At 62.1% G+C, this 25851-nt stretch overlaps 2 protein-coding genes across 2 annotated transcripts in view; both read right to left on the bottom strand.

The window, feature by feature from the left end:
- CROCC (ciliary rootlet coiled-coil, rootletin) overlaps positions 1–18103 on the bottom strand; it is a 38214-nt gene extending 20111 nt beyond the window's left edge. The window contains exons 1-19 of the mRNA XM_077788247.1: positions 17928–18103; positions 14967–15106; positions 11925–12104; positions 11762–11845; positions 11594–11685; positions 10461–10626; positions 9477–9583; positions 8573–8779; positions 6262–6358; positions 6093–6188; positions 5599–5763; positions 4532–4630; positions 4452–4468; positions 3076–3237; positions 1742–2002; positions 1545–1656; positions 1034–1375; positions 729–926; positions 253–618 (exon numbers count right to left, since the gene is read on the bottom strand). Of these exons, the coding sequence (XP_077644373.1) occupies positions 253–618; positions 729–926; positions 1034–1375; positions 1545–1656; positions 1742–2002; positions 3076–3237; positions 4452–4468; positions 4532–4630; positions 5599–5763; positions 6093–6188; positions 6262–6358; positions 8573–8779; positions 9477–9583; positions 10461–10626; positions 11594–11685; positions 11762–11845; positions 11925–12104; positions 14967–15101 (2886 nt within the window). The 5' untranslated portion in view covers positions 15102–15106; positions 17928–18103. The remainder of the gene's footprint in view (positions 1–252; positions 619–728; positions 927–1033; positions 1376–1544; positions 1657–1741; positions 2003–3075; positions 3238–4451; positions 4469–4531; positions 4631–5598; positions 5764–6092; positions 6189–6261; positions 6359–8572; positions 8780–9476; positions 9584–10460; positions 10627–11593; positions 11686–11761; positions 11846–11924; positions 12105–14966; positions 15107–17927) is intronic.
- Positions 18104–20055: 1952 nt separating this feature from the next.
- NECAP2 (NECAP endocytosis associated 2) lies at positions 20056–25814 on the bottom strand. The gene is made up of 8 exons (XM_077788230.1): positions 25686–25814; positions 23962–24062; positions 23781–23885; positions 22556–22637; positions 21927–22035; positions 21413–21575; positions 21218–21293; positions 20056–20917 (listed from the first exon to the last, which is right to left on the bottom strand). The coding sequence occupies exons 1-8, from the start codon at positions 25784–25786 to the stop codon at positions 20869–20871; spliced, it is 786 nt and encodes a 261-aa protein (XP_077644356.1). The 5' UTR covers positions 25787–25814; the 3' UTR covers positions 20056–20868.
- Between the last annotated feature and the right edge of the window lie 37 nt (positions 25815–25851).

The raw sequence follows: 25851 nt of genomic DNA, 5'->3' as shown, positions 1-25851 counted from the left end.
AGACCCGGACAGACCGAAGACAGTCCGGAGACAGTCCGGGGACAGCTCAGGGACAGCAGGAACAGCTCAGGGACACCAGGGACAGCCCGGGGACACCAGGGATAGACCGGTACCCCTGACACCCTCCCCACCCCTCCCAGGTACCCCTGGCACTCTCCCCACCCCTCCCATGTACCCCTGGCACCCTCCCCACCCCTCCCAGGTACCCCTGGCACTCTCCCCACCGCTCCCAGGTGCCCCCGTGGTGCCCACCTGGCCCAGGCTGTGGCGCAGCCGCTCGTGGATCCCGCGCAGCTCCCGCAGCTCCTCCCGCAGCCCCCGCCCGTCGTCGCGGGGATCCCCCCGGGGCCGCTCCGGGTCTCGCCGCTCGCCGCCGGGCCCGGGGCCGCTCTCCAGGCGCGCCCGCAGCAGCGCCAGCTCCCGGGCCAGCTCCCGGCTGCGCTGCCGGCCCCGCTCCCGCTCCTGCTCCAGCCGCTCCAGCCGCCGGCCCAGCTCCGCCTTGTCCCGGGCCAGCCCGGCCGCCAGCTCGCTGGTCTTGGCCAGCGCGTCCCGCAGCCGCGACTCCTCCGCCTCCGCCGCCCGCCGCGCCTCCGCCAGCTCCCCGCAGCTGCCCTGCGCCTGCGGGAGGCACCGGCTGGCACGGCGGGACGGGGCACGGGGGGCTCGGGGGGCACCTGGGGCGTGGGGGGCATCTGGGGCTCGGGGGGCACCTAGGGCGTGGGGGGCACCTGGAGTGTGGAGGGCACCTGGGGCTCGGGGGGCACCTGGGGTGTGGAGGGCACCTGGGGCTCGGGGGGCACCTGGAGTGTGGAGGGCACCTGGGGCTCGGGGGGCACCTGGGGTGTGGGGGGCACCTGGGGCTCGGGGGGCACCTGGGGTGTGGGGGACATCTGGGGTGTGGAGGGCATCTGGGGCTCGGGGGGCACCTGGGGTGTGGGGGGCACAGAGAGTGATTTGGGCTTTGGGGGCACCCAGGGCATGGGGAGCACCTGGAGTGTGGGGGGCACAGGGAGCGATGGGGCTTGGGGAGTACTGGGGGCATGGGGGAAACCTGGGGCATGGAGGACACCTGGGGATCAGGGGGCATCTGGGGATCAGGGGGCATCTGGGGCATAGGGGACACCTGGGGCGTGGGGGAAACCTGGGACATGAGGGGCACCTGGGGCTCGGGGGGCACCTGGGGCTCAGGGGGCACCTGGGACATGGGGGGCACAGGGAGCGATTTGGGCTTGGGGAGCACCTGGGGCATGGGGAGCACCTGGGGCTCAGGGGGCACCTGGGGCATGGGGGGCACCTGGGGCATGGGGGGCACAGGGAGCAATTTGGGCTTGGGGGGCACCCGGGGCATGGGGAGCACCTGGGGCTCGGGGGGCAGCTGGGGCGTGGGGGACACAAGGGAGCAATTGGGGCTTGGGGGGCACCTGGGGCATGGGGGAAAGCTGGGGTATGTGGGGGCACCTGTAGAACCGGGCCATGGGGGCACTTGGGGCTGCACCCACAGCAGGGCTGGCACTGCTGGGGAATGCACGGGGGTGCACCTGTACCCACGGGGGTGCACCTGTACCCACGGGGTGCACCTGTACCCACGGGGATGCACCTGTACCCTTGGGGTGCACCTGTACCCACGGGGGTGCACCTGTACCCACGGGGATGCACCTGTACCCACGGGGGTGCACCTGTACCCACGGGGTGCACCTGTACCCACGGGGGTGCACCTGTACCCACGGGGGTGCACCTGTACCCTCGGGGTGCACCTGTACCCACGGGGGTGCACCTGTACCCTCGGGGGTACACCTGTACCCTCGGGGGTGCCTGTATGGGTGCCTGGCCCCGCTGCGGGGCTGGCCCGGTGCCCACCTTGCCCAGGGCCTCTGCCAGCGCCTCCTGCTCGCCCCGGGCCAGCTCCACCTCCAGCGTTGCCCGGCTCAGCTCCTCCCGCACCTCCAGCAGCTCCCGCTGCGCCCGCGCCCGCTGTGCCTCCAGCTCCTGCACCTGCTGCTGGCTGGGCAGGGACAGCACGGCCCGCTGTGCCCACCTGTGCCCACCTGAGCCCACCCGCACCCACCTGAGCCCACCCGCACCCACCTGTGCCCACCTGAGTCCACCCGCACCCACCTGTGCCCCTCACACCCAGCCGTGCCCCATGCCCTCCTAAGCCCTGTGCCCACCCATGCCACTCACACCCACCTGTGCCCACCCATGCTTCCCACGCCCATCCATGCCCCGTGCCCACCCGTGCCACACACACCCACCTGAGCCCCATGCCCACCTCTGCTCCCCACACCCACCTATGCTCTGTGCCCACCCGTGCCCTGTGACCTCCTGAGTCCTGTGCCCACCTGTGCCCCATCTCTACCCATGCCCCGAGCCCACCCGTGCTCCATGCCCACCCATGCCCCGTGCCCACCCGTGCCACACACACCCACCTGAGCCCCATGCCCACCTCTGCTCCCCACACCCACCTATGCTCTGTGCCCACCCGTGCCCTGTGACCTCCTGAGTCCTGTGCCCACCTGTGCCCCATCTCTACCCATGCCCCGAGCCCACCCGTGCTCCATGCCCACCCATGCCCTGTGCCCACCCATGCCCCGTGCCCACCCATGCCCACCTGTGCCCTGTGCCTACCCATGTGCCGTGCCCACCTGTGCCCACCCGTGCCCCTCACACCCACCCATGCCCACCCGTGCCCCGTGCTCTCCTTAGTTCTGTGCCCACCTGTGCCCCATCTCCACCCATGCCCCATGCCCACCTGTGCCCTGTACCCACCCGTGCCCCTCACACCCACCCGTGCCCCTCACACCCACCCGTGCCCCTCACACCCACCCGTGCTCCCCACACCCCCCGTGCCCCTCACACCCACCCGTGCTCCCCACACCCCCTGTGCCCCATGCCCACCTGTGCCCTGTACCCACCCGTGCCCCTCACACCCACCTGTGCCCCTCACACCCACCCGTGCCCTGTGCCCACCCGTGCCCCCCACACCCACCCATGCCCCTCACACCCCCCGTGCCCCCCACACCCCCCGTGCCCCCCACACCCCCCGTGCCCCTCACACCCCCCGTGCCCGGTGCCCACCTGTGCTCCAGCTGCTGCTGGGCAGCCTGGGCGTCGCGGGCGGCCCGGTCGTGGCAGTCCTGCAGCTCCTCGCTGCGGCACCGCAGCTGCTCCCGCTCCTGCTGCAGGGCCCCCGCCCGCTGCTGCTCCTCCGCCAGCGCCGCCTCGGCGCGGCACAGCTCCCTGCGGGCACGGGCACGGGCACATGGACACGGACACATGGACACGGACACATGGACACGGACACGGACACATGGACACGGGCACGGACACATGGACACGGACACATGGACACGGACACATGGACACGGACACGGACATGGACACATGGACATGGACACATGGACACGGGCACGGACACATGGACACGGGCATGGACACATGGACATGGACAAGGACACATGGACACGGGCACAGACACAGACACATGGACACGGGCATGGACACATGGACATGGACACGGACACACGGACACGGACACGGACACATGGACACGGACACGGACACATGGACACGGGCACGGACACATGGACACGGACACATGGACACGGACACATGGACACGGACACGGACATGGACACATGGACATGGACACATGGACACGGGCACGGACACATGGACACGGGCATGGACACATGGACATGGACAAGGACACATGGACACGGGCACAGACACAGACACATGGACACGGGCATGGACACATGGACATGGACACGGACACACGGACACGGACACGGACACATGGACACGGGCACGGACACATGGACACGGGCATGGACACATGGACACGGACACGGACACATGGACATGGACACGGACACATGGACACGGGCACAGACACAGACACATGGACACGGGCATGGACACATGGACACGGGCATGGACACATGGACACGGGCAGGGACACATGGACACGGACACGGACACATGGACACGGGCACGGACACATGGACACGGGCATGGACACAGACACGGACACATGGACACGGACACGGACACATGGACACATGGGCACACGGACACATGGGCACGCGGGCACACAGACACGGACACACGGACATGGACACACACACATGGACACATGGGCACACGGACATGGACACACGGACACATGGACACATGGACACACGGACATATGGACACACAGACACACGGGCACATGGACACAGACACACGGACACACGGACATGGACACACAGACACACGGGCACATGGACACGGACACACGGACACACGGACACACGGACACACGGACATGGACACACAGACGCACACGGAAACATGGGCACAGGCACCCAGGGCCACAGGCACCTGGACACGTGGGCACACGGACACGGGACACAGGAGGCGCAGGGACAGACGCCACGCGGGGACAGACGGCCGGGGCGGTGCCGTACCTGCGCAGCGCCTCGGCCTGGGCCCGCAGCCGCAGCTCCTCCCGCTGCGCCTCCTCCTGCGCCCGCCGGCAGCTCCCGGCCTCGGCTCCCAGCTGCTCCAGCCGCTGCTCCAGCAGCCCCAGCTCCTGCCGCAGGCTCCCGGCCACCTCCCGGCCCGCCTGCGCCTGCCTCCGGGCCTCCTGGGGGTCAGCCTTCATCACATCCATCCTCATCCCCGTCCTTCCCCTCCGCATCTCTATTCCATCCCATCCCCATCCTCAACCCCATTCCCATCCCATCCTCATCCTCATCCCCATCCCACCCAATCACCATCCCATCCCCATCCCCATCCTTCCCCTCCTCATCTCTATTCCATTCCATCCCCATCCTCAACCCCATTCCCATCCCACCCTCATCCTCATCCCCATCCCATCCCCATCCTTCCCCTCTGCATCTCTATTCCATCCCATCCTCATCCTCACCCCCATTTCATCCCATCCTCATCTTCACCCCCATTCCATCCCATCCCATCCCCATCCCATCCCCATCCGATTCCTATCCCATCCCATCCCCATCCTCACCCCCATTCCCATCCCATCCCCATCCCATCCCCATCCCCATCCTTCCCGTCCTCATCTCTATTCCATCCCATCCCCATTCTCATCCCCATCCTTCCCCTCCGCATCTCTATTCCATTCCCATCCTCATCCTCACCCCCATTCCATCCCATCCTCATCATCATCCCCATTCCCATTCCACCCAATCCCCATCCCATTCCCATCCCCATCTTTCCCCTCCGCATCTCTATTCCATCCCATCCTCATCCCCATCCCCATCCCCATTCCCATTCCCATCCCACCCAATCCCCATCCCATCCCCATTCCCATTCCCATCCCACCCAATCCCCATCCCCATCCCCATCCCATTCCCATCCCCATCCTTCCCCTCCTCACCCCCATTCCATCCCACCCTCATCCTCATCCCCATCCCCATTCCCATCCTACCCAATCCCCATCCCATCCTCATCCCCATCCTCACCCCCATTCCCATCCCATCCCATCCCATCCCATCCCATCCCATCCCATCCCATCCCATCCCATCCCATCCCATCCCATCCCATCCCATCCCATCCCATCCCATCCCATCCCATCCCCTCCTCCCGGCCCACCTGCAGCTGGAGCTGGCGCCGGCTCAGCGCCGCGTGGACGGCGGCAGCAGCGGCGCTGGCAGAGAGGCTGCGCAGAGGGGACACGGCGGGACACGGGGGGGACACGGGGGGACACGGGGGGGACACGGCGAGCGCGGGGGCCTCGGGATCATCCGCCAGCACCGCCTGTTCCCGGGAACATCCGGGGGAGAGTGGGGCAGGGAGGGGAATGAAGTCAGTGAACGGGAGAAACAACGTGAGAAGGGAGAAATGGAGTCCAGGGAAGGGGAAACTGGGGTGAGAAATGGGAAATCAAGTCAAGGGGGAAACTGAGTAAGGGAAAAGGGAAACTGAGGCAGGGAGGGGAAAACTGAATCAGGGAGAGGGGAAACTGAATCAGGAAATGCAAAAATGGATCAAGGAAGGGGACACTGAGGCAGGCAGGGGACACTGAGGAAGGCAGGGGACACTGAGGCAGGGAGAGGCCGGTCCTGGCTGTGGGGGTGTCCCAGCACCTGGGTGAGCTCGTGCAGCGTCCGGCGCAGCAGCTCCAGCTCGGAGCGCAGAGCCTGCACCTGCTCCGGCGTCGGCTCCCGGGCGCGCGCGGCCTCCTGCGGGCGCCGGGACGGGATCAGGCCGGGAAGGACGGCCCCGCACCCCCAAAGCCCCGCACCCTGCACCCACCAGCTCCCGCAGCTGCAGGCTCAGCGCTTCCACCGCCCGCTCCTGCTCCTCGGCCTCGCTCCGGCGCCGCTCCAGGGCCGCCGTCAGCTCCGCCAGCCTGCCCGGAACACGGCCGGCATCCAGCACCCAGCACCCAAAATCCAGCACCCAGCACCCAGCATCCAGCACCCAGCACCCAGCATCCAGCATCCAGCACCCAGCACCCAGCATCCAGCACCCAGCACCCAAAATCCAGCACCCAGCACCCAGCACCCAGCACCCAGCACCCAGCACCCAGCATCCAGCATCCAGCACCCAAAATCCAGCACCCAGCATCCTGCACCCAGCACCCAAAATCTAACATCCAGCACCCAGCACCCAGCACCCAGCACCCAGCAGCCAGCACCCAGCATCCAGCACCCAAAATCCAGCACCCAGCACCCAGCATCCAGCATCCAGCATCCAGCACCCAGCATCCAGCACTCAGCACCCAACACCCAAAATCCAACATCCAACACCCAGCACCCAGCACCCAGCATCCAGCACCCAGCACCCAGCAGCCAGCACCCAGCATCCTGCACCCAGCACCCAGCACCCAGCATCCAGCATCCAGCACCCAAAATCCAGCACCCAGCATCCTGCACCCAGCACCCAAAATCCAACATCCAACACCCAGCACCCAACACCCAAAATCCAACATCCAGCACCCAGCACCCAGCATCCAGCACTCAGCATCCAGCACCCAGAACCAGCATCCAGCACTCAGCATCCAGCACCCAGCACCCAACACCCAGCACCCAGCACCCAGCATCCAGCATCCAGCACCCAGCATCCAGCACCCAGCACCCAACACCCAAAATCCAACATCCAGCACCCAGCACCCAACACCCAGCATCCAGCACCCAGCACCCAGCATCCTGCACCCAGCACCCAGCACCCAGCACCCAAAATCCAACATCCAACACCCAGCACCCAACACCCAAAATCCAACATCCAGCACCCAGCACCCAGCATCCAGCACCCAGCATCCAGCATCCTGCACCCAGCACCCAGCACCCAGCATCCAGCACTCAGCATCCAGCACCCAGAACCCAGCATCCAGCACTCAGCATCCAGCACCCAGCACCCAACACCCAGCACCCAGCACCCAGCATCCAGCATCCAGCACCCAGCATCCTGCACCCAGCATCCAGCACCCAGCACCCAGCATCCAGCACCCAAAATCCAACATCCAACACCCAGCACCTGGCACTCAGCACCCAGCACCCAAAATCCAACACTCAGCACCCAGCACCCAGCACCCAACACCCAAAATCCAACATCCAGCACCCAGCATCTAACATTCAACACCCAACACCCAGCACCCAACACCCAGTATCCAACATCCAACGTCCAACATCCAACATCCAAAATCCAACATCCAACACCCAGCATCCAACATCCAGCACCCAGCACCCAACACCCAAAATCCAACATCCAACGTCCAACATCCAACACCCAGCATCCAACATCCAACACCCAAAATCCATCATCCAGCACCCAATATCCAGCATCCAAGTTCCAACATCCAGCATCCAGCACCCAGCATCCAATATCCAGCATCCAGCATCCAACATCCAACACCCAAAATCCAACACCCAACATCCAACATCCAGCATGGATGCCTCCTGCTGCCTCGCATCCCTTCCCATCTGTGCCACAGCCCCAAAACCTTCCCTGGGAAACATCCCCAATGGCCCCATGCGGGTGCATCCTCCCCCTCCTGGCACTCCTGCATCCCTCCTGGTGCTCCTGCATCCCTCCTGGTGCTCCTGCATCCTTCTTGGCAGTCCTGTGTCCCTCTTGGAGCTCCTGCATCCCTCCTGGAGCTCCTGCATCCTTCTTGGCAGTCCTGTGTCCCTCCTGGAGCTCCTGCATCCCTCCTGGAGCTCCTGCATCCTTCTTGGCAGTCCTGCGTCCCTCCTGGAGCTCCCACATCCCTCATGGAGCTCCCACATCCCTCTTGGAGCTCCTGCATCCTTCCTGGAACTGCTCCATCCTTCCTAGCGCTCCTGCATCCCTCTCGGCAGTCCTGCATCCCTCCTGGAGCTCGCACATCCCTCTTGGAGCTCCTGCATCCCTCCTGGAGCTGCTCCATCCCTCCTGGAGCTGCTCCACCCCTCCTGGTGCTCCTGCATCCCTCTCGGCAGTCCTGCATCCCTCCTGGAGCTCCTGCACCCCTCTGACACTCCTGCACTCCATCCCTCTGTCTCGCTCCCTCCCCGTCCTGTGCCACATCCACTGCACTTCCACTCCTCCCCTGGCCCCCCGCCGTGCCCCCAGCCCCCCGTACCTGGCTGCCAGGGTGGCTTTTTCCAGCTCGGCGTCCCGTGCCCGCGCCGCCAGCTGCTCCTGCAGCTGCTGCAGCCGCAGCTCCTGCCGCTCTCGGGCCGCGCCCGCCTGGCTCTCGGCCAGCCGCAGGTTGGCAGCCAGGTGCAGGCAGGCGGCGTGGGCAGCGCGGCCCGTGCGGGACACCTCGTGGCCCAGCTCCGCCAGGTCCCTGCACGGGCAGGAGTGCAGGGGTGTGGGAACCCAGGGCTTCCCTCTGGCTGCCATGGCAGGGGTCAGGAACCCCCTGGACAGAGCCCCCAGAGACACTGGCTGTGATCTCTGGCCATGGAAAAGAGTTTTCCATCTTACAGGATCAATTACCAGCTCTGAGTGTTTGATATCAGTAATAATTAAGTGTGGCACGGGTGCAAAAGTAAAATTTTAGGATTCTAGATGAGGGGTCCAAAGGGGACAAGATGGAGGAAATTGGGTGTGCCTTGTCCTTTTTCTCCTTCTTCATGCCCTCCATGTCTCACTGTGGTGTTGGCATTTTTCTGTTGGTTCAGGCTGGGGACACACTGTCCAACGTAGGTGACAGATATTGGCACGTTATTGTAAATGCAGCCCAGGGAGTTTCTGGTATTTAATGTTTGTCACATCCCACTGAGGGCAGAGCCCCACACGCTGCCCTGCAGGACAGAGCTGGGCAGGGCAGCAGAACATGTGAGAGATCAACAGAATAAACAACCTGGAAACCAGCACAGACCAATTCTGGCTTCTGCTTTGGCAGCGGGGCTGACAGACAGAGACTTTTACAATCTGGGAATCACCAACACCTCAGATTCCGACACAGGGTGGGATCCCCAGGGACCCCCGGAGGGAGGGATCCCACCCCAGGGAGGGATCCCGCCCCGTGCCCCGCTGACCTCTCGGTGGTGGCTTTCATCTCCCCGAAGTGGCGCCTGAAGGCCACCAGCTCCCGCCAGAGGGTCAGCAGCCGGCTGTGCTCGTTGCTGAAGTAGGTGTTGAAGGACTGGGGTGGGATGGAGCGGGATCAAGGATCCGCTTTTTGGGATCCCCAAATTCCCAAACATCCCTCCTGGCCACACCCATCACCCCCACAGTCCTCCACAGCCGCACCCCAATTCTTGCGGGCACAGAGAAGGGTGGCGGGGTGTGACACGTCCCTGCCTCACATCCTCTTCCCATCACATCCCCCAAAAGCCCAAATTCTTCTCCATGAAACATCCCCCATGGCCCCACATCCCTCCCACGGCCCCTGTGTAATTCACATCCCTGCATCCCCCTGCCGAATCTCCCTTTCCCATCCACATCACAGCCCCAAATCCTTCCCCATGGATCATCCCCCACAGCCCCACATCCCCCCCACTGTCCCTGACACATCCCTGCATCCCCCTGCCTCTCTCCATTTCCCATTCCAAATCCTTCCCCATGGATCATCCCCCACAGCCCCACATCCCCCTCATTGTCCCTGACACATCCCTGCATCCCCCTGCCTCTCTCCATTTCCCATCCATTTCCCATCCCAAATCCTTCCCCATGGAACATCCCCCACAGCCCCACATCCCCCCCACTGTCCCTGACACATCCCTGCATCCCCCTGCCTCTCTCCATTTCCCATCCCAAATCCTTCCCCATGGATCATCCCCCACGGCCCCACATCCCCGCCACTGTCCCTGACACATCCCTGCATCCCCCTGCCTCTCTCCATTTCCTATCCCAAATCCTTCCCCACAGAACATCCCCCACGGCCCCACGTCCTCCTCAGTGTCCCCACATCCCTCTGCCTTGCATCCTCTTCCCATCACACGCCACACCCCCCCACACTCCCCAAATTCTGCTTTGCAGCATCCCTACAGCCCCACACCCCTCTCCCCGCTGTCCCCCACCTCCTCCTCCCGCCTCCACTCCGCCTCCCGCTGCTCCAGCTCGTCCCGGGCGCGCGCCCAGTCCGCCGTCAGCTTGCGCATGTCCTCGCTCAGCGCCGCGTTGGCCACGTTGGCCTGTTCCAGCTGCTCCCGCAGCATCGAGTTCACCTGCACCAGGCTGCTGCTCCTGGGACAGCACCGGGGTCAGCATCCCCCGGGAATCCTCGGGATTCCACCCACCTCTGTTCTCCTGGGATCCCAGGGGACCACCAGGGTCAGCATCCCCTGGGAATGCTCACATTTCCCTCAGGATTCCACCTGCCTCTACTGCTCCTGGGAATCACCAGGGTCAGAATCCCCTGGGAATGCTCACATTCCCCTTGGGATTACACCCACCTCTGCTACTCTTGGGGTCCCGGGGGACCACTGGGGTCAGCATCCTGAGGAATCCTCACATTTCCCTCAGGATTCCACCTGCTTCTACTGCTCCTGGGAATCACCAGGGTCAGAATCCCCTGGAAATGTGAGCATTCCCCCTGGGATTCCACCCACCTCTGCTGTTCCTGGGATCCCGAGGAATCACCAGGGTCAGCATCCCCCAGGAATCCTCACATTCCCACCCACCTCTACTGCTCCTGGGATCCCGGGGAATCACCAGGGTCAGCATCCCCTTGGAATCCTCACATTCCCACCCACCTCTACTGCTCCTGGGAATCACCAGGGTCAGAATCCCCTGGGAATGTGAGCATTCCCCCTGGGATTCCACCCACCTCTGCTACTCTTGGGGTCCCGGGGGACCACTGGGGTCAGCATCCCCCAGGAATCCTCACATTTCCCTCAGGATTCCACCTACCTCTACTGCTCCTGGGAATCACCAGGGTCAGAATCCCCTGAAAATGTGAGCATTCCCCTTGGGATTACACCCACCTCTGCTGCTCCTGGGATCCCGAGGAATCACCAGGGTCAGCATCCCCCGGGAATCCTCGCGATTCCACCCACCTCTGCTGCTCCTGGGGTCCCAGGGGACCACCAGGGTCAGCATCCCCTTGGAATCCTCACATTCCCCTTGGGATTCCACCCACCTCTGTTCTCCTGGGAATCACCGGGGTCAGCATCCCTTGGGAATCCTCACCGCCCCCCTGCATCCTGCTCACCTCTGCTGCTCCTCCTCCAGCCGGATCAGGGCGTTCTCCAGCTCGTTGCTGCTCTCCTCGTCGGGCTGGGAGCCGCTGGCATCCAGCTGGATCTGTGGGAACATCCCCCCTGCTGGCCATCACCCCGATTTGGGATTTGGGGCAGGGCACCCCCAAAGCCTCCCTCACCGTCAGCCTCTCCTGCTCCAGCTCCGTCGCCTTCTCCAGCAGCTGCTGCTCCACTTCCCCGCATTTCTTCTTGTACTGCAACACCTTGGGGAGGGATGAGGGGGGTGACACCGATGTGGGGGGGTCCCCAAATTATCCCAGCGCTCCTCCAGGAAGGATTTACCTTGGCTTGGAGCTTCTGCACCAGCTGGGCCTGGCGCTGCTGGCCCTCCTGGTAGGCCTGGAGCTTCCTCTTGTAGGCAGCCTGCTCCTCCTCCAGCAGCCTCCGGAGCTCGATGTTGTGCTGGGCCAGGCTCCGGCTCTCGGCGGCTTCCTCCGGCTCCAGCCGCAGGCTCTGCTCCAGCTGGGGTTGGGGGGAACCCAGGATGGCACCCCAAACCCCTGAACATCCCCAGCCCATCACCCCCAAACCACTGAGCATCCCCCAGCCCAGCACCCCCAAACCTCTGAGCATCTCCCAGCCCAGCACCCCAAAATCCTGAGCATCCCCCAGCCCTGAGCATCCCCCAGCTCAGAACCCCAAAACCCTGAGCATCCCCCAGCCCGGAACCCCCAAAACCCTGAGCATCCCCCAGCCCTGAGCATCCCCCAGCCCAGCACCCCAAAATCCTGAGCATCCCCCAGCCCAGCACCCCAAAACCCCTGAGCACCCCACAGCCCTGAGCATCCCCCAGCCCAGCCTGAGCTGGTACCCCAAACCCCTGAGCATCCCTCAGCCCATCACCCCACAGCCCTGAGCATCCCCAGCCCAGCCCAGCACCCCCAAACCCCTGAGCATCCCCCAGCCCAGCACCCCAAAACCCCTGAGCACCCCACAGCTCTGAGCATCCCCCAGCCCAGCACCCCCAAAACCCTGAGCATCCCCCAGCCCGGAACCCCCAAAACCCTGAGCATCCCCCAGCCCTGAGCATCCCCCAGCCCAGCACCCCAAACCTCTGAGCATCCCCCAGCCCAGCAGCCCACACCCCTGAGCATCCCCCACACTGGTACCCCACACCCCTGAGCATCTCCCAGCCCAGCACCCCAAAATCCTGAGCATCCCCCAGCCCTGAGCATCCCCCAGCCCAGCACCCCAAAACCCCTGAGCCCCCACAGCCCTGAGCATCCCCCAGCCCAGCCTGAGCTGGTACCCCAAACCCCTGAGCATCTCTGGCCCATCACCCCACACCCCTGAGCATCCCCAGCCCAGCCCAGCACCCCAAAACCCCTGAGCATCCCCCAGCCCTGAGCACCCCCCAGCCCAGCACCCCAAAACCCCTGAGCACCCCACAGCTCTGAGCATCCCCCAGCCCGGCACCCCCAAAACCCCTGAGCTTCCCCCAGCCTGGCACCCCAAACCCCTGAGCATCCCCCAGCCCAGCACCCCCAAACCCCTGAGCATCCCCCAGCCCAGCACCCCAAAACCCCTGAGCATCCCCCACACTGGCACCCCAAACCCCTGAGCATCCCCCAGCCCAGCACCCCAAACCCCTGAGCATCCCCCAGTCTCATTTCCAAGGGTTCCACAGCAAATTCAAGGCCCCAATTCCCACCTTCCCTCATTGCTCCATGCACAGGGAGGGGATGAATGGGAAATTTCGGGGGGTGCTTTTAAGGATAACTCAACCTCCAGTCTGTGGGTTCAGCAAAAACCCTCTCCCAGTTTGCATGGAGTGACTGATGGATAAAAGATGTTTGGGCACAGAAATGGAAATTGCCTGGGGATATTATCCTGATATTTGCTTTTTTTTTTTAATAATGAGGCACAAACCAAGGGATTCCCCCAGTATCCCACCAGTCTGGGGCACACCCAGCACTGGGAGGGCCAAAGCCCTTTGGAATTCCTGGTTGCCAGGGCAAAGTGTTGGAAACCTGAAGGATTCCCACAGAGAGGGGGGAGTTCCTTCCCAAAATCCAGCAGGACAAATCCAACAGGGATGGACAAGCCCTGGCAGGCCAAGGCTGGTCTGGACAATTCCCACCACGGGGACACTGCAGGTCCTGCCCCACGAGGGGAATGCTGGGGCCGGAGCTGGCACCACCTGGATTTTGGGGCTGAAAAGGGAATTTGGGAGGGCTGCCTGGGGGTGTTGTGTTTGATGGCCAGTTCTGGATTTTGGGGCAAAAAAGGGGATTTTGGAGAGCTGGTTAAGGGTGTTGTATTTGATGAACAACTCTGGATTTTGGGGTAAAAAGGGGGATTTGGGAGAGCTGGCTGAGGGTTCTGTACTTGATGGGCAGTTCTGGATTTTCGGGTTAAAAAGGAGGATTTGGGAGGGCTGGCTGGGGGTGTTTTATTTGATGGCCAGCTCTGGATTTTGGGGTAGAAAAAAGGGAGATTTGGGAAAGCTAGCTGGGGGTGTTGTATTTTATGAACAACACTGGATTTTGGGGTTAAAAAAGGAGATTTGGGAGGGCTGGCTGAGGGTGTTTTATTTGATGGCCAGCTCTGGATTTTGGGGTTAAAAAGGGGGATTTTGGGGGCTCACCCGCTTGCTGAGGGCGTTGTACTTGATGGACAGCTCTGGATTTTGGGGTTAAAAAGGGGGATTTTGGGGGCTCACCCACTCGCTGAGGGCGTTGTACTTGATGGCCAGCTCTGGATTTTGGGGTTAAAAAGGGGGATTTTGGGGGCTCACCCGCTCACTGAGGGCGTTGTACTTGATGGCCAGCTCTGGATTTTGGGGTTAAAAAGGGGGATTTTGGGGGCTCACCCGCTCGCTGAGGGCGTTGTACTTGATGGCCAGCTCTGGATTTTGGGGTTAAAAACGGGAATTTTGGGGGCTCACCCGCTCGCTGAGGGCATTGTACTTGATGGCCAGCTCTGGATTTTGGGGTTAAAAAGGGGGATTTGGGAGGGCTGGCTGGGGGTGTTTTATTTGATGGCCAGCTCTGGATTTTGGGGTTAAAAAGGGGGATTTTGGGCTCACCCGCTCGCTGAGGGCGTTGTACTTGATGGCCAGCTCTGGATTTTGGGGTTAAAAAGGGGGATTTTGGGCTCACCCGCTCGCTGAGGGCGTTGTATTTGATGGCCAGCTCTGGATTTTGGGGTTAAAAAGGGGGATTTTGGGGCTCACCCGCTCACTGAGGGCGTTGTACTTGATGGCCAGCTCTGGATTTTGGGGGTAAAAAGGGGGATTTGGGGGGCTCACCCGCTCGCTGAGGGCGTTGTACTTGATGGCCAGCTCTGGATTTTGGGGTTAAAAAGGGGAATTTTGGGGCTCACCCGCTCGCTGAGGGCGTTGTACTTGATGGCCAGCTCGTCGCGCTCGGCCCGGCTCTGCGCCAGCAGGTCCTCGACGCGGGACAGCTCCTGCTGCAGGATCCTGTTCTCCTCCTGCACGGACAGCAGCGAGGCCATGGCCCCTGCGGGATGGGATGGAAAGAGGCAGGATGGGATCTGGGATCCGGGATCCAGGATGGGATCCAGCCCAGGACACAGCCGGGGCATCCTGTGCCAGCAGGAGCTGCTCTGTTCCCCTTGAGAAGGGGCTGAGCCCTCCCCAGGAGCAGCATTTGGATTAAAAAATCCTCAGGGATAGGAACAACAACCTGCCTTGGGATCCTTCCCTGATATTTGCTTTGATTTTAATAACCAGGCACAAACAGGGGGATTTCCACCCAAATCCCACCAGCCCTCAATGTGAGTCTCCTCCAGCCCACGAAGAGCATTCTGCCCCCTGGCCCAGCTGGAAATGCCACCTCCCACACTCAGACATTCCAAGGAATGCCTTTGTGAGGGAAGAGCTGCTGGAAATGCACAGCTGTGGTCCAAAACCCATGAGAAGTTTGCAGTTGTGACTGCAAGGATGTTCAGATCCACGTTCACAATCACAAAACCGCCAGGGATTTGTCGTTGCAACCACAAATGGCCAAAATCTGGAGTTTGGGACCACAACGGCTGTGATCCAAACCTGCTTCATTTTGCAGCTGCAGCATAAAAACTTCTGCAAATGTGTGCTTGGGATCATAAAATCACGGCGGGTTTATAGTTGCAAGAGCAAAACTGCTGCAGATTTGTAGCTATGATCCCCAAACTGCTGCAAATCTGTGTTTGTGATCACAAAACCCCAGAAGATTTACAGCTGCAGTTATAAAACTGCCACAAATTTGCATTTTGATCCCAAAGCTGTTGTAAATTCATAACTGTGATCCCAAAACTGCTGCAGATTTACAGTCATAATCCCAAAACATGCTGCAGATTTACAGTCGCAGCCACAAAATCACTAAAAACTCATGTTTGTGATCCCAAACCTGCTGCAGATTTCCAGTCACAATCCCCAAACTGTTGCAAATTCACAGCCGATCCCAAACACTATGTAAATTCCTGTTTGTGATCCTAAAACTGCTGGGTATTTCCAGTTACAACAACAAAACCGCTGCAGATTTCCAGTTGCAACCACAAAATCACTAAAACTTTGTGCGTCTGATCCCAAACCCTGCTGCAGATTCACAGCTGTGATCCCCAAACCTCAATTCCCATTTAAGATCCCAAACCGCGGCACTTTTCCGTTCGCGGCCACAGACCCGCCCGCGGTTCTCCGGAGCCGCCCCGATCCGCGATGTGCCCACCACGAACCCCCTCTGCCCTCCCAAACCCGCTGCCCCAGCGCCATTCCCGATCCCATTCCCGGTCCCGCTCCCATTCCCGGTCCTAATCCCATTCCCAGTCCCAATCGCATTCCCAATCCCAATCCCATTCCCGGTCCCGATCCCATTCCCGGTCCTAATCCCATTCCCAGTCCCAATCCCATTCCTGATCCCGATCCCATTCCCGATCCCAATCGCATTCCCGATCCCGATCCCATTCCCAGTCCCGGTTCCATTCCCGGTCCCGGTTCCATTCCCGGTCCCAATCCCATTCCCCATCCCAATTCCATTCCCGATCCTATTCCCGGTCCTGATCCCATTCCCAGTCCCGGTTCCATTCTCGATCCCGATCCCATTCCCGGTCCGGTTCCATTCCCGGTCCCGGTTCCATTCCCGGTCCTGATCCCACTCCCGGTCCCGATCCCATTCCCGGTCCCGATTCCGGTCCCCGTCCCGGTCGCGGTCCTGATCCCATTCCCGGTCCCGATCCCATTCCCGATCCCATTCCCGGTCCCGGTCCCGATCCCGGTTCATTCCCGATCCCATTCCCGATCCCGATCCCGATCCCGATCCCATTCCCGATCCCGATCCCGATCCCGATCCCATTCCCGATCCCATTCCCGGTCCCGATCCCGATCCCGGTTCATTCCCGATCTCATTCCCGGTCCCGATCTCGATCCCGGTTCATTCCCGATCCCATTCCCGGTCCCCATCCCGATCCCGGTTCATTCCCGATCCCATTCCCGGCCCGATCTCGATCCCGGTTCATTCCCGATCCCATTCCCGGTCCCGGTCCCGATCCCGGTTCATTCCCGATCCCATTCCCGGTCCCGATCCCGGTTCATTCCCGATCCCATTCCCGGTCCCGATTCCGGTCCCATTCCCGATCCCATTCCCGGTCCCGGTCCCGATCCCGGTTCATTCCCGATCCCATTCCCGATCCCGGTCCCGGTCCCATTCCCGATCCCGATCCCGATCCCATTCCCGGTCCCGATCCCGATCCCGATCCCATTCCCGATCCCATTCCCGGTCCCGGTCCCGATCCCGGTTCATTCCCGATCCCATTCCCGGTCCCGGTCCCGATCCCGGTTCATTCCCGATCCCATTCCCGATCCCGATCCCGATCCCGATCCCATTCCCGATCCCGATCCCGATCCCGATCCCATTCCCGATCCCATTCCCGGTCCCGATCCCGGTTCATTCCCGATCTCATTCCCGGTCCCGATCTCGATCCCGGTTCATTCCCGATCCCATTCCCGGTCCCCATCCCGATCCCGGTTCATTCCCGATCCCATTCCCGGCCCGATCTCGATCCCGGTTCATTCCCGATCCCATTCCCGGTCCCGGTCCCGATCCCGGTTCATTCCCGATCCCATTCCCGGTCCCGATCCCGGTTCATTCCCGATCTCATTCCCGGTCCCGATCCCGATCCCGGTTCATTCCCGATCCCATTCCCGGTCCCGATCCCGGTTCATTCCCGATCCCATTCCCGGTCCCGGTCCCGGTCCCGGTTCATTCCCGATCCCATTCCCGGTCCCGGTCCCGGTCCCGGTCCCCACCCCACGCTCGCCCCGCCGGGGGGAGGCGGTGGCCCCACCTCAGCCCCGGGAGCATCTCCCGCGCCCCGGGCACCCCCTTGCCGCGGCCTCCTCCTCGCCAGCCCCTTTTCCCGGGATTTGGGGCGGTTCGGGCTCGGTGCCCGCCCGCGGGAAGCGGATGCGGGGTCAGGATTAGCCCGAAATCCGCATCCCCTCCCCGCGTGACGGCGGGAGCGGGGACCCTCCTCTTCCTGGAGGTCCCGACAGCGGCACGGCCCCATCCTCCCCCAGAACCCCCCAGAAACCCCCCAGAAATCCCCCAGAACCCCCCAGAAATCCCCCAGAAACCCCCCAGAAACCCCCCAGAAACCCCCCAGAAACCCCCCAGAAACCCCCCAGAAATCCCCCAGAAACCCCCCAGAAATCCCCCAGAACCCCCCAGAAATCCCCCAGAAACCCCCCAGAAACCCCCCAGAAACCCCCCAGAAACCCCCCAGAAATCCCCCAGAAACCCCCAGAAACCCCCCAGAAACCCCCCAGAAATCCCTCGGCATTCCCGGGCTCTGCCGAAAAACCCACCCCGAGGCTCCCGGAGCGAGCGGAACGAGGAAAAGGAAGGAAAACAACCAAACGCCAGCCCCCGGCGCCCGGAGGGGTGGGGAGGTCCCTGCCCAGCACGGAACCGCTCGGTCCTCACCCGGCACGGAACCGCTCGGTCCTTACCGGGACGGAACCGCTCGGTCCTCACCCGGCACGGAACCGCTCGGTCCTTACCGGGATGGAACCGCTCGGTCCTTACCGGGCACGGAACCGCTCGGTCCTTACCGGGACGGAGCCGCTCGGTCCTTACCGGGACGGAACCGCTCGGTCCCTACCGGGATGGAACCGCTCGGTCCTCACCGGGCACGGAACCGCTCGGTCCTTACCGGGACGGAGCCGCTCGGTCCTCACCGGGCACGGAGCCGCTCGGTCCTTACCGGGACGGAGCCGCTCGGTCCTCACCGGGACGGAGCCGCTCGGTCCTCACCGGGACGGAACCGCTCGGTCCTCACCGGGCACGGAACCGCTCGGTCCTTACCGGGCACGGAACCGGTCGGTCCTTACCGGGACGGAACCGCTCGGTCCTTACGGGACGGAACCGCTCGGTCCTCACCCGGCACGGAGCCGCTCGGTCCTCACCCGGCACGGAACCGCTCGGTCCTTACCGGGACGGAGCCGCTCGGTCCTTACCGGGATGGAACCGCTCGGTCCCTACCGGGATGGAACCGCTCGGTCCTTACCGGGCACGGAACCGCTCGGTCCTTACCGGGACGGAACCGCTCGGTCCTTACGGGGCACGGAGCCGCTCGGTCCTTACCGGGATGGAACCGCTCGGTCCTTACCGGGACGGAGCCGCTCGGTCCTTACCGGGACGGAACCGCTCGGTCCTTACCGGGACGGAGCCGCTCCCCAGCGGGCACGGCGCTCTCGGAGGGCCCCGGCCGTGAGCCCCGGGCTCCTTAAGCTCATTAACCCCGGGCTCCGGCAGGAAAAGCTCCGGGGTGGAGCGAGCCGGGGTTGCCAAGGGGTGAAGCGGCTTTAACACCCCCGGGATGCGGGGATGGCCCCGGGATTCCGGATCATCCCCCCCGCGCCGGAGCTTTAATTATCCCCCGCGTAATTAAAGACTTTCTGCCCCCACCCTGGTAGGGAAAAATGGCCATAAATCCCCAAGCCGGGCCCCAGATCCCCCAGGCCGGGGGCTGGGGGCGTCCCTGCCGCTGAAACAAGGGATGGATCCGGTCCCGAGCCACGCTCCGGGCAGGAGGGGCTCGCCGGGCCGCCCTCCCCTCGGCCCCGGGCAGGGAAAGTGCCCTTTCTCCCCGGAGAGCCGGAGATTACCCGGGCTGAGGCGCAGGCAGATAGGATTGGGGATTTACGGCGTCTTGGATGCCTCCAGCCAGGCGGGAGCTGCCTCCGATTCCTCCCCCTCCCAGTACTTGTGTCCCAAAACCCCTCCTTTTCTCCTCATTTCCTCTCTTACCTTCGCCTCCTGCTGTCCTTCCCAACAGAAACCACTGCTAAGCAACAGATTCTGTTGTGCTCCGTGTCCAATCCCATTCCCCCGGCACTGGCAAGGAATGGGAATCACCAAAGCTCATCCTGGCTTCTCCCAGCCAGCCCAGGGGAGGAAAAAAAAATCCAGTCTGGCATCAAAACCGATTTATTGTTCACTTGGAAGCGTTACATTCTCACCTGAGTTTGCTGCCAGGCCCAGGGGAAAGCTCTGAAAGCAAAATGCCCATCATCCAGTTGGAAATGGAAAGGAAAATCCAAAGTGTCAGATAAAAATAAGTGGGATTTTGTACTTGGAAAAGCCTTAATATAAATAGGTAAGAAAATATTTATTTGTTTCAAGAGGAGTCTTAACCCCAGCTCTGTCTAAGAGCCTGACTCCATTCTGTCCTTAATAAAATGTCCATGGAAGTGAGTAAAAAATCGTGTCTTCAGAACAGAGGAGGAGTAAAACAAACTTCCCAGAGTAAGAAATGAGGAATTTCAGCATGGAAACATCATGATCAGGCTCCCCACATCCCAGTTAAGTGCTCAGAAAAAAATCCAGGCGGTGCTTGGCATCCTGGCAGGGAAAGGTTTGAGAGGATCTGGGAGGTGGGATGGCTCCAGGAGGATGCTCCTCGCCGAGGGAAGGACTGATCCAGCCCAAAAGCACGAGCAGAAGGCAGAGGAATCTGAGGAGGCTCCAAGCTCTCCCTCCTTATCAAGGAGAGGCATGGACCTGATGGTTTTTCCCAAAGGAGAAGCCTCCGAGGTCTCCCACGATGCAGGCCCTGGATGTGGAGTGTTTTAAGGCACGTGGTTGTTTCTTTCCAGCACTTATTCCAGCATTTCGAGGCAGGTGGGTTTAAGGGCAGGAGTGAGGTGTCCTGAGCTGCTTCTTTGGTCCCACAGAATCCTGAGGATCCCAGCACCCACGTGGGGAAAGGTGGATCAAGGCCAGGATCAGAACTGAACCCAGCCAGTGTTCCCCTGAGCCTGGTTGGAAGACGACCTGGAGAGAGGGAAAAACAGGGGGAAAAGGGTGTTTAGAGATGGTAAAGGCACCCAGGGAGGAAACTGGGCTGCAAATGGGTCATTCAGGAGCACCCCAAAACTCTCCTGGAGCAGCAGAGCAAGAAGTGCCCACGGGCCCAAACTCAGGGGCTTGGCAGCACAGAGGCAGAGACAGAGCTGCTTCTGAACCCCGAAGTTGGGACTGGATGGAGCAGAGCCCCCACCCCAGTGGGGTTTTCCAGCAAAACCAGGAGGTTTTGGGGCATCCACGTCCCCCCCAAACCCCTGTCCTGCTCACCCTGAAGCTTGGGCAAAGTCTCCCCAGACATCAGCAGCAGGAGCAGCAGTGGGCTGAGGCCAGGACAACAGGGAGTCTGTCAGAAAGTCGGGAAGAGAGAAAACAGAACAGCAGGAGTGATTTCCCACTCTCATTCCCAGGTTCCCTGCTTTGATGGAGGAAGCAGCCCCTCAGGAGCTCTGTGAGAGCACAGACCTGTGATGGGCGTTCCCGGGAGCTGGGCAGGCGTGGAGAGCGGGGCTGGGCGCTCCCCAGAGCTGGATTTTCCTCCGGGGGGTGGTGGGAGCAAGCTCAGGCCCCCAAGCCCTGCAGGACGTGGCCTGGAGCTCCCTGTCCCTCCTTCTTTTTTCTTCATGTTCTGAAAGGAGAGCAGGAAGTTTGGGTGGGATCTCATTTAAATCCAGAGCCGGAACGTGAAAACCCTGGAAGCCAAATTGTTTTAATTTGGGAATAAAATCCTCCAGCACTGCGACATCCCACTGCTGGTGCATCCAAAGGGGTCACAGCAAATCTGGGGTGGGTTTTACCCCAGATCCCACAGACCTGGTTTTGGCAGCAGGAATTGATTGCACCACAACCCCATGCAAATCCCTGCAGGCAGCATTATCCCCACGGGCTCTGCCCTGAGCCCAGGCTCAGGGATTTTAGGGAGGTTTCTTCCTTGTGCCACACAAAAGAAGAGCTGGGATCAGCTGGGAAAGGCCCTCACAGCGATGTTGAGTTTGATGGTTTGTCCCTCCTTGAAGCCCAGATCCAGTTTGGGTCCCTGCTCCAGGTCCTGGGCCTGCCGGGCCAGCTCGCTCTGCTGCCTCACCCACCTGTGGGAATGAAATCCATGGAAAAGGAGACACAGCCCGCCCCAGGCTCCCCCAGACCAGTAAATCCTGCTCAGGACCATCCCCGTGTGGCAGCAGCTCTGCAAAGGCCAAGGTGTGAGCCGAGACCTCACCTGAGGGAGCACCCAGGGGATGATTTCCAGCAGAGGCTGCCGGAGCCCCAGGGATCCCCCAGCCCACACCACATCCATCCATCCCTCCCCAAAACCCCAAAACCCCAAAATCCCTCCATCCCCAGCAGCTGGAGCAGCTCCTCAGGGCAGCCCCTTACAGGAAGCAGAGGAAGAGAATTAGGGAATCTGGACACCCAGTTTTGCACTTGGGAAGCCCAGATTGGGATGCTGCTGATCCAGGCTGGGAAATCCTGGAGACAGAAGAGCTGCGAGTTTCCTCCTCTGCCCACCACACCTGCCCAGCCCAGCTCCCACCTCTCCACCTCTCCTGGAGGAGACCTACCAGAAACAGAGCTGAGAGGACACAGGGAGAGGCCCAAAAAACTCACTTGAAGTGGTCCTGGAGAGCCACGTTGAAGTCAAAGGCATCCCCTCGGTCCACAAAGCCAACCCCGATGAACGCCCGGCGGCCTGGGCAGGGAGGAGGAGATTGGGATGGGATGGGATGGGATGGGATGGGATGGGATGGGATGGGATGGGATGGGATGGGAATGGGATGGGAATGGGATGGGAATGGGATGGGAATGGGATGGGATGGGATGGGATGGGATGGGATGGGATGGGATGGGATGGGATGGGATGGGATGGGATGGGATGGGATGGGATGGGATGGGATGGGATGGGATGGGATGGGATGGGATGGGATGGGATGGGATGGGAATGGGATGGGAATGGGATGGGAATGGGATGGGAATGGGATGGGAATGGGAATGGGATGGGAATGGGATGGGAATGGGATGGGAATGGGATGGGAATGGGATGGGAATGGGATGGGAATGGGATGGGAATGGGATGGGAATGGGATGCTCCATCCTGCACAGCCCCGTGCCTGGCGCTGCCTCCAGAGGGAGCTGGGACACTGGAGACTGAGCTATGGGATTGGGGATCACAGAATCCCAGAATGGTTTGGGTTGGAAGGACTGTAAATCCCATTCCATTCCATGGGCAAGGACACCTTCCATTATCCCAGGCTTGTCCAAGCCCCTTCCAACCCTGGACATTTCTAGGGATCCAGGGGCAGCCACAGCTCCTCTGGGCACCCTGTGCCAGGGCCTGCCCACCCTCACAGCCAGGAATTCCTGCCCAGTATCCCACCCATCCCTGCCCTCTGGCAGTGGGAGCCATTCCCTGTGTCCTGTCCCTCCAGCTCTTGTCCTCAGTCCCACTCCAGCTCTCCTGGAGCCCCTTTAGGGACTGGAAGGCCACAATTAGGTCACCCCAGAGCCTTCCCTTCTCCAAAGGCATCTCCAGGTGTTTCACCTCATTGGCTGCACCTAATCTTCAGTACAAACAGCTTTTTAATTAACTGGCAGTGGGGGTGGGGGGCTCCTGCATCCTCCTGCTAACGCTGAGCAGCCAAACCCAAGTGTTTTTGTTCCTGGCGAAGGTCAGAGCCGTGGGAGGGAGGCAGGCAGCTCCTCCCTGTGCCCCCCGCGCGGGAACGGAAAGCAGGAATGAAAGCAGGAATGAAAGCAGGAATGAAAGCAGGAATGGAAAGCAGGAATCCTTCCCGAAGAGGAGCAGTGAGGGCCCCGGGGGGTGCACGGCACGCACCGTTCCCATCTTCAATCCGGATGACAAAGTAGCGGCTGGAGTCCGTCACTCCCTCCACAGCGATGCCCGGGAACTGCTCCACAGGAGCCTGGGCGAAGAGCTCTCCTGGAAGGCAGCAAAGGGCCGGGTGAGGCCGGGCCCGGCCCGCCCGCTGCTCCACCATCCCCTCCATCCCCCTCACCCGAGACTTTGTCCTCCAGCTTGATGAAAGCCGTGCTGCCCTTGGCCGTGATCCGCAGGCGGCCGCTCCAGGCCGGCTGGTCCAGCTGCCACTCGGCGGCCCTGGGGAAGGGGAGGGAGCGTGAGCCGGAGCCCTGCCTGCCTTGTTCGCCGTGGGGACGCTGGTGTTTGCCACGTTTGGCTCGTTTCACCCCAAAGAGCTGCTGCGCTCGGGCAGGGAGCAGGCAGCGCTGCGCGGGAGGTTTCGGTTCCCTTTCCGCGGAGCTGCCAGGGACGGGCGGCGGTGCCAGGACGGGCTGCGGGTCACTGACGGGCTGGGAACCCCAAAGCACACGGGGGGACGGGGACAGCCCTGTGGGGTGGGGATGGGGGCAGAGACACTGCCCCAGGAACCCACGGGGGGTGAGATACCCCGTGAGGGGCAGTTCTTGCTGCCCCACGGGGAGGGAGAGACCCCAGACACCTCCTGGGAACCACAAACCCGCACACCTCACGAAGAGGGGACCCCAGAAACCTCAGGGGACCCCACAAACCCCACACAGGACCCCACAAACCCCGCACACCTCATGAAGATGGGACCCCACAAACCCCACATACCTCACGAAGATGGGACCCCACAAACCTCAGGGGACCCCACAAACCCCACAAACCTCATGAAGATGGGACCCCACAAACCCCACAAACCTCATGAAGATGGGACCCCACAAACCCCACAAACCTCATGAAGATGGGACCCCACAAACCCCACATACCTCACGAAGATGGGACCCCACAAACCTCAGGGGACCCCACAAACCCCGCACAGGACCCCACAAACCCCGCACGCCTCACGAATAGGGGACCCCACAAACCTCAGGGGACCCCACAAACCCCGCACACCTCAGGGGACCCCAGAAACCCCACACACGACCCCACGAACCCCGCACACCTCAGGGAACCCCACAAACCCCACACAGGACCCCACAAACCCCGCACACCTCATGAGAGGACCCTGCAAACCCTGCACAGCTCACGAAGTGAGGACCCCATAAACCCCACACAATTCACAAAGAGGGCACCCCACAAACCCCACACACCTCATGAAGATGGGACCCCCACAAACCCCGCACAGGACCCCCCCAAACCCCACATACCTCACGAAGATGGGACCCCACAAACCTCAGGGGACCCCACAAACCCCACACACTTCTCGAAGAGGGAACCCCACAAACCCCACACACCTCAGGGGACCCCACAAACCCCACATACCTCATGAAGATGGGACCCCACAAACCCCACACACCTGACGAATAGGGGACCCCACAAACCCCGCACACCTCACGAAGATGGGACCCCACAAACCCCACACACCTGACGAATAGGGGACCCCACAAACCCCGCACACCTCACGAAGATGGGACCCCACAAACCCCACACACATCAGGGGACCCCACAAACCCCACAAACCTCATGAAGATGGGACCCCACAAACCCCACATACCTCACGAGGATGGGACCCCACAAACCTCAGGGGACCCCACAGACCCCGCACAGGACCCCACAAACCCCGCACGCCTCACGAAGAGGGAACCCCACAAACCCCACACACCTCAGGGGACCCCACAAACCCCACACACCTCATGAGGAAGGGACCCCACAAACCCTGAGGGGACCCCACAAACCCTGAGGGGACCCCTCAAACCCCGCCGCGCCAGGAGGCGCTGCCCCGCCGCGGGCGGGCCCCACCTGTAGCCGCGGTTGGAGGCCCGCGGCGGCACCCGGTACACGAGCACGGCCGGCTTCACGCACAGCACCGACTCGTACTCCTGCTCCGGCCCCGCCGCCATGGCGGCCGCGCCGCTGCGGCCCGGGGTACCCGGCGCGCTCGCTGCCGCCCCCCAGCGGGCGGGCC

Source organism: Lonchura striata, chromosome 24 (genome assembly GCF_046129695.1).
Source record: "Lonchura striata isolate bLonStr1 chromosome 24, bLonStr1.mat, whole genome shotgun sequence".
Classification (NCBI taxonomy): Eukaryota; Metazoa; Chordata; class Aves; order Passeriformes; family Estrildidae; genus Lonchura; species Lonchura striata.
This window is presented reverse-complemented; position numbering and strand designations above follow the sequence as displayed.

Bases quoted from the DNA above. Each gene is read 5' to 3' on its own strand.
- NECAP2 (XM_077788230.1), bottom strand. From the start codon at position 25,786: ATGGCGGCGGGGCCGGAGCAGGAGTACGAGTCGGTGCTGTGCGTGAAG. The intron at 22,036-22,555 runs GTGAGTTTTTTG...TCATTCCCACAG, and splicing joins GCTCTCCAGGACCACTTCAA to GTGGGTGAGGCAGCAGAGCG. The intron at 20,918-21,217 runs GTGAGCAGGACA...CCCTCTCTCCAG, and splicing joins GACTTTGCCCAAGCTTCAGG to GTCGTCTTCCAACCAGGCTC.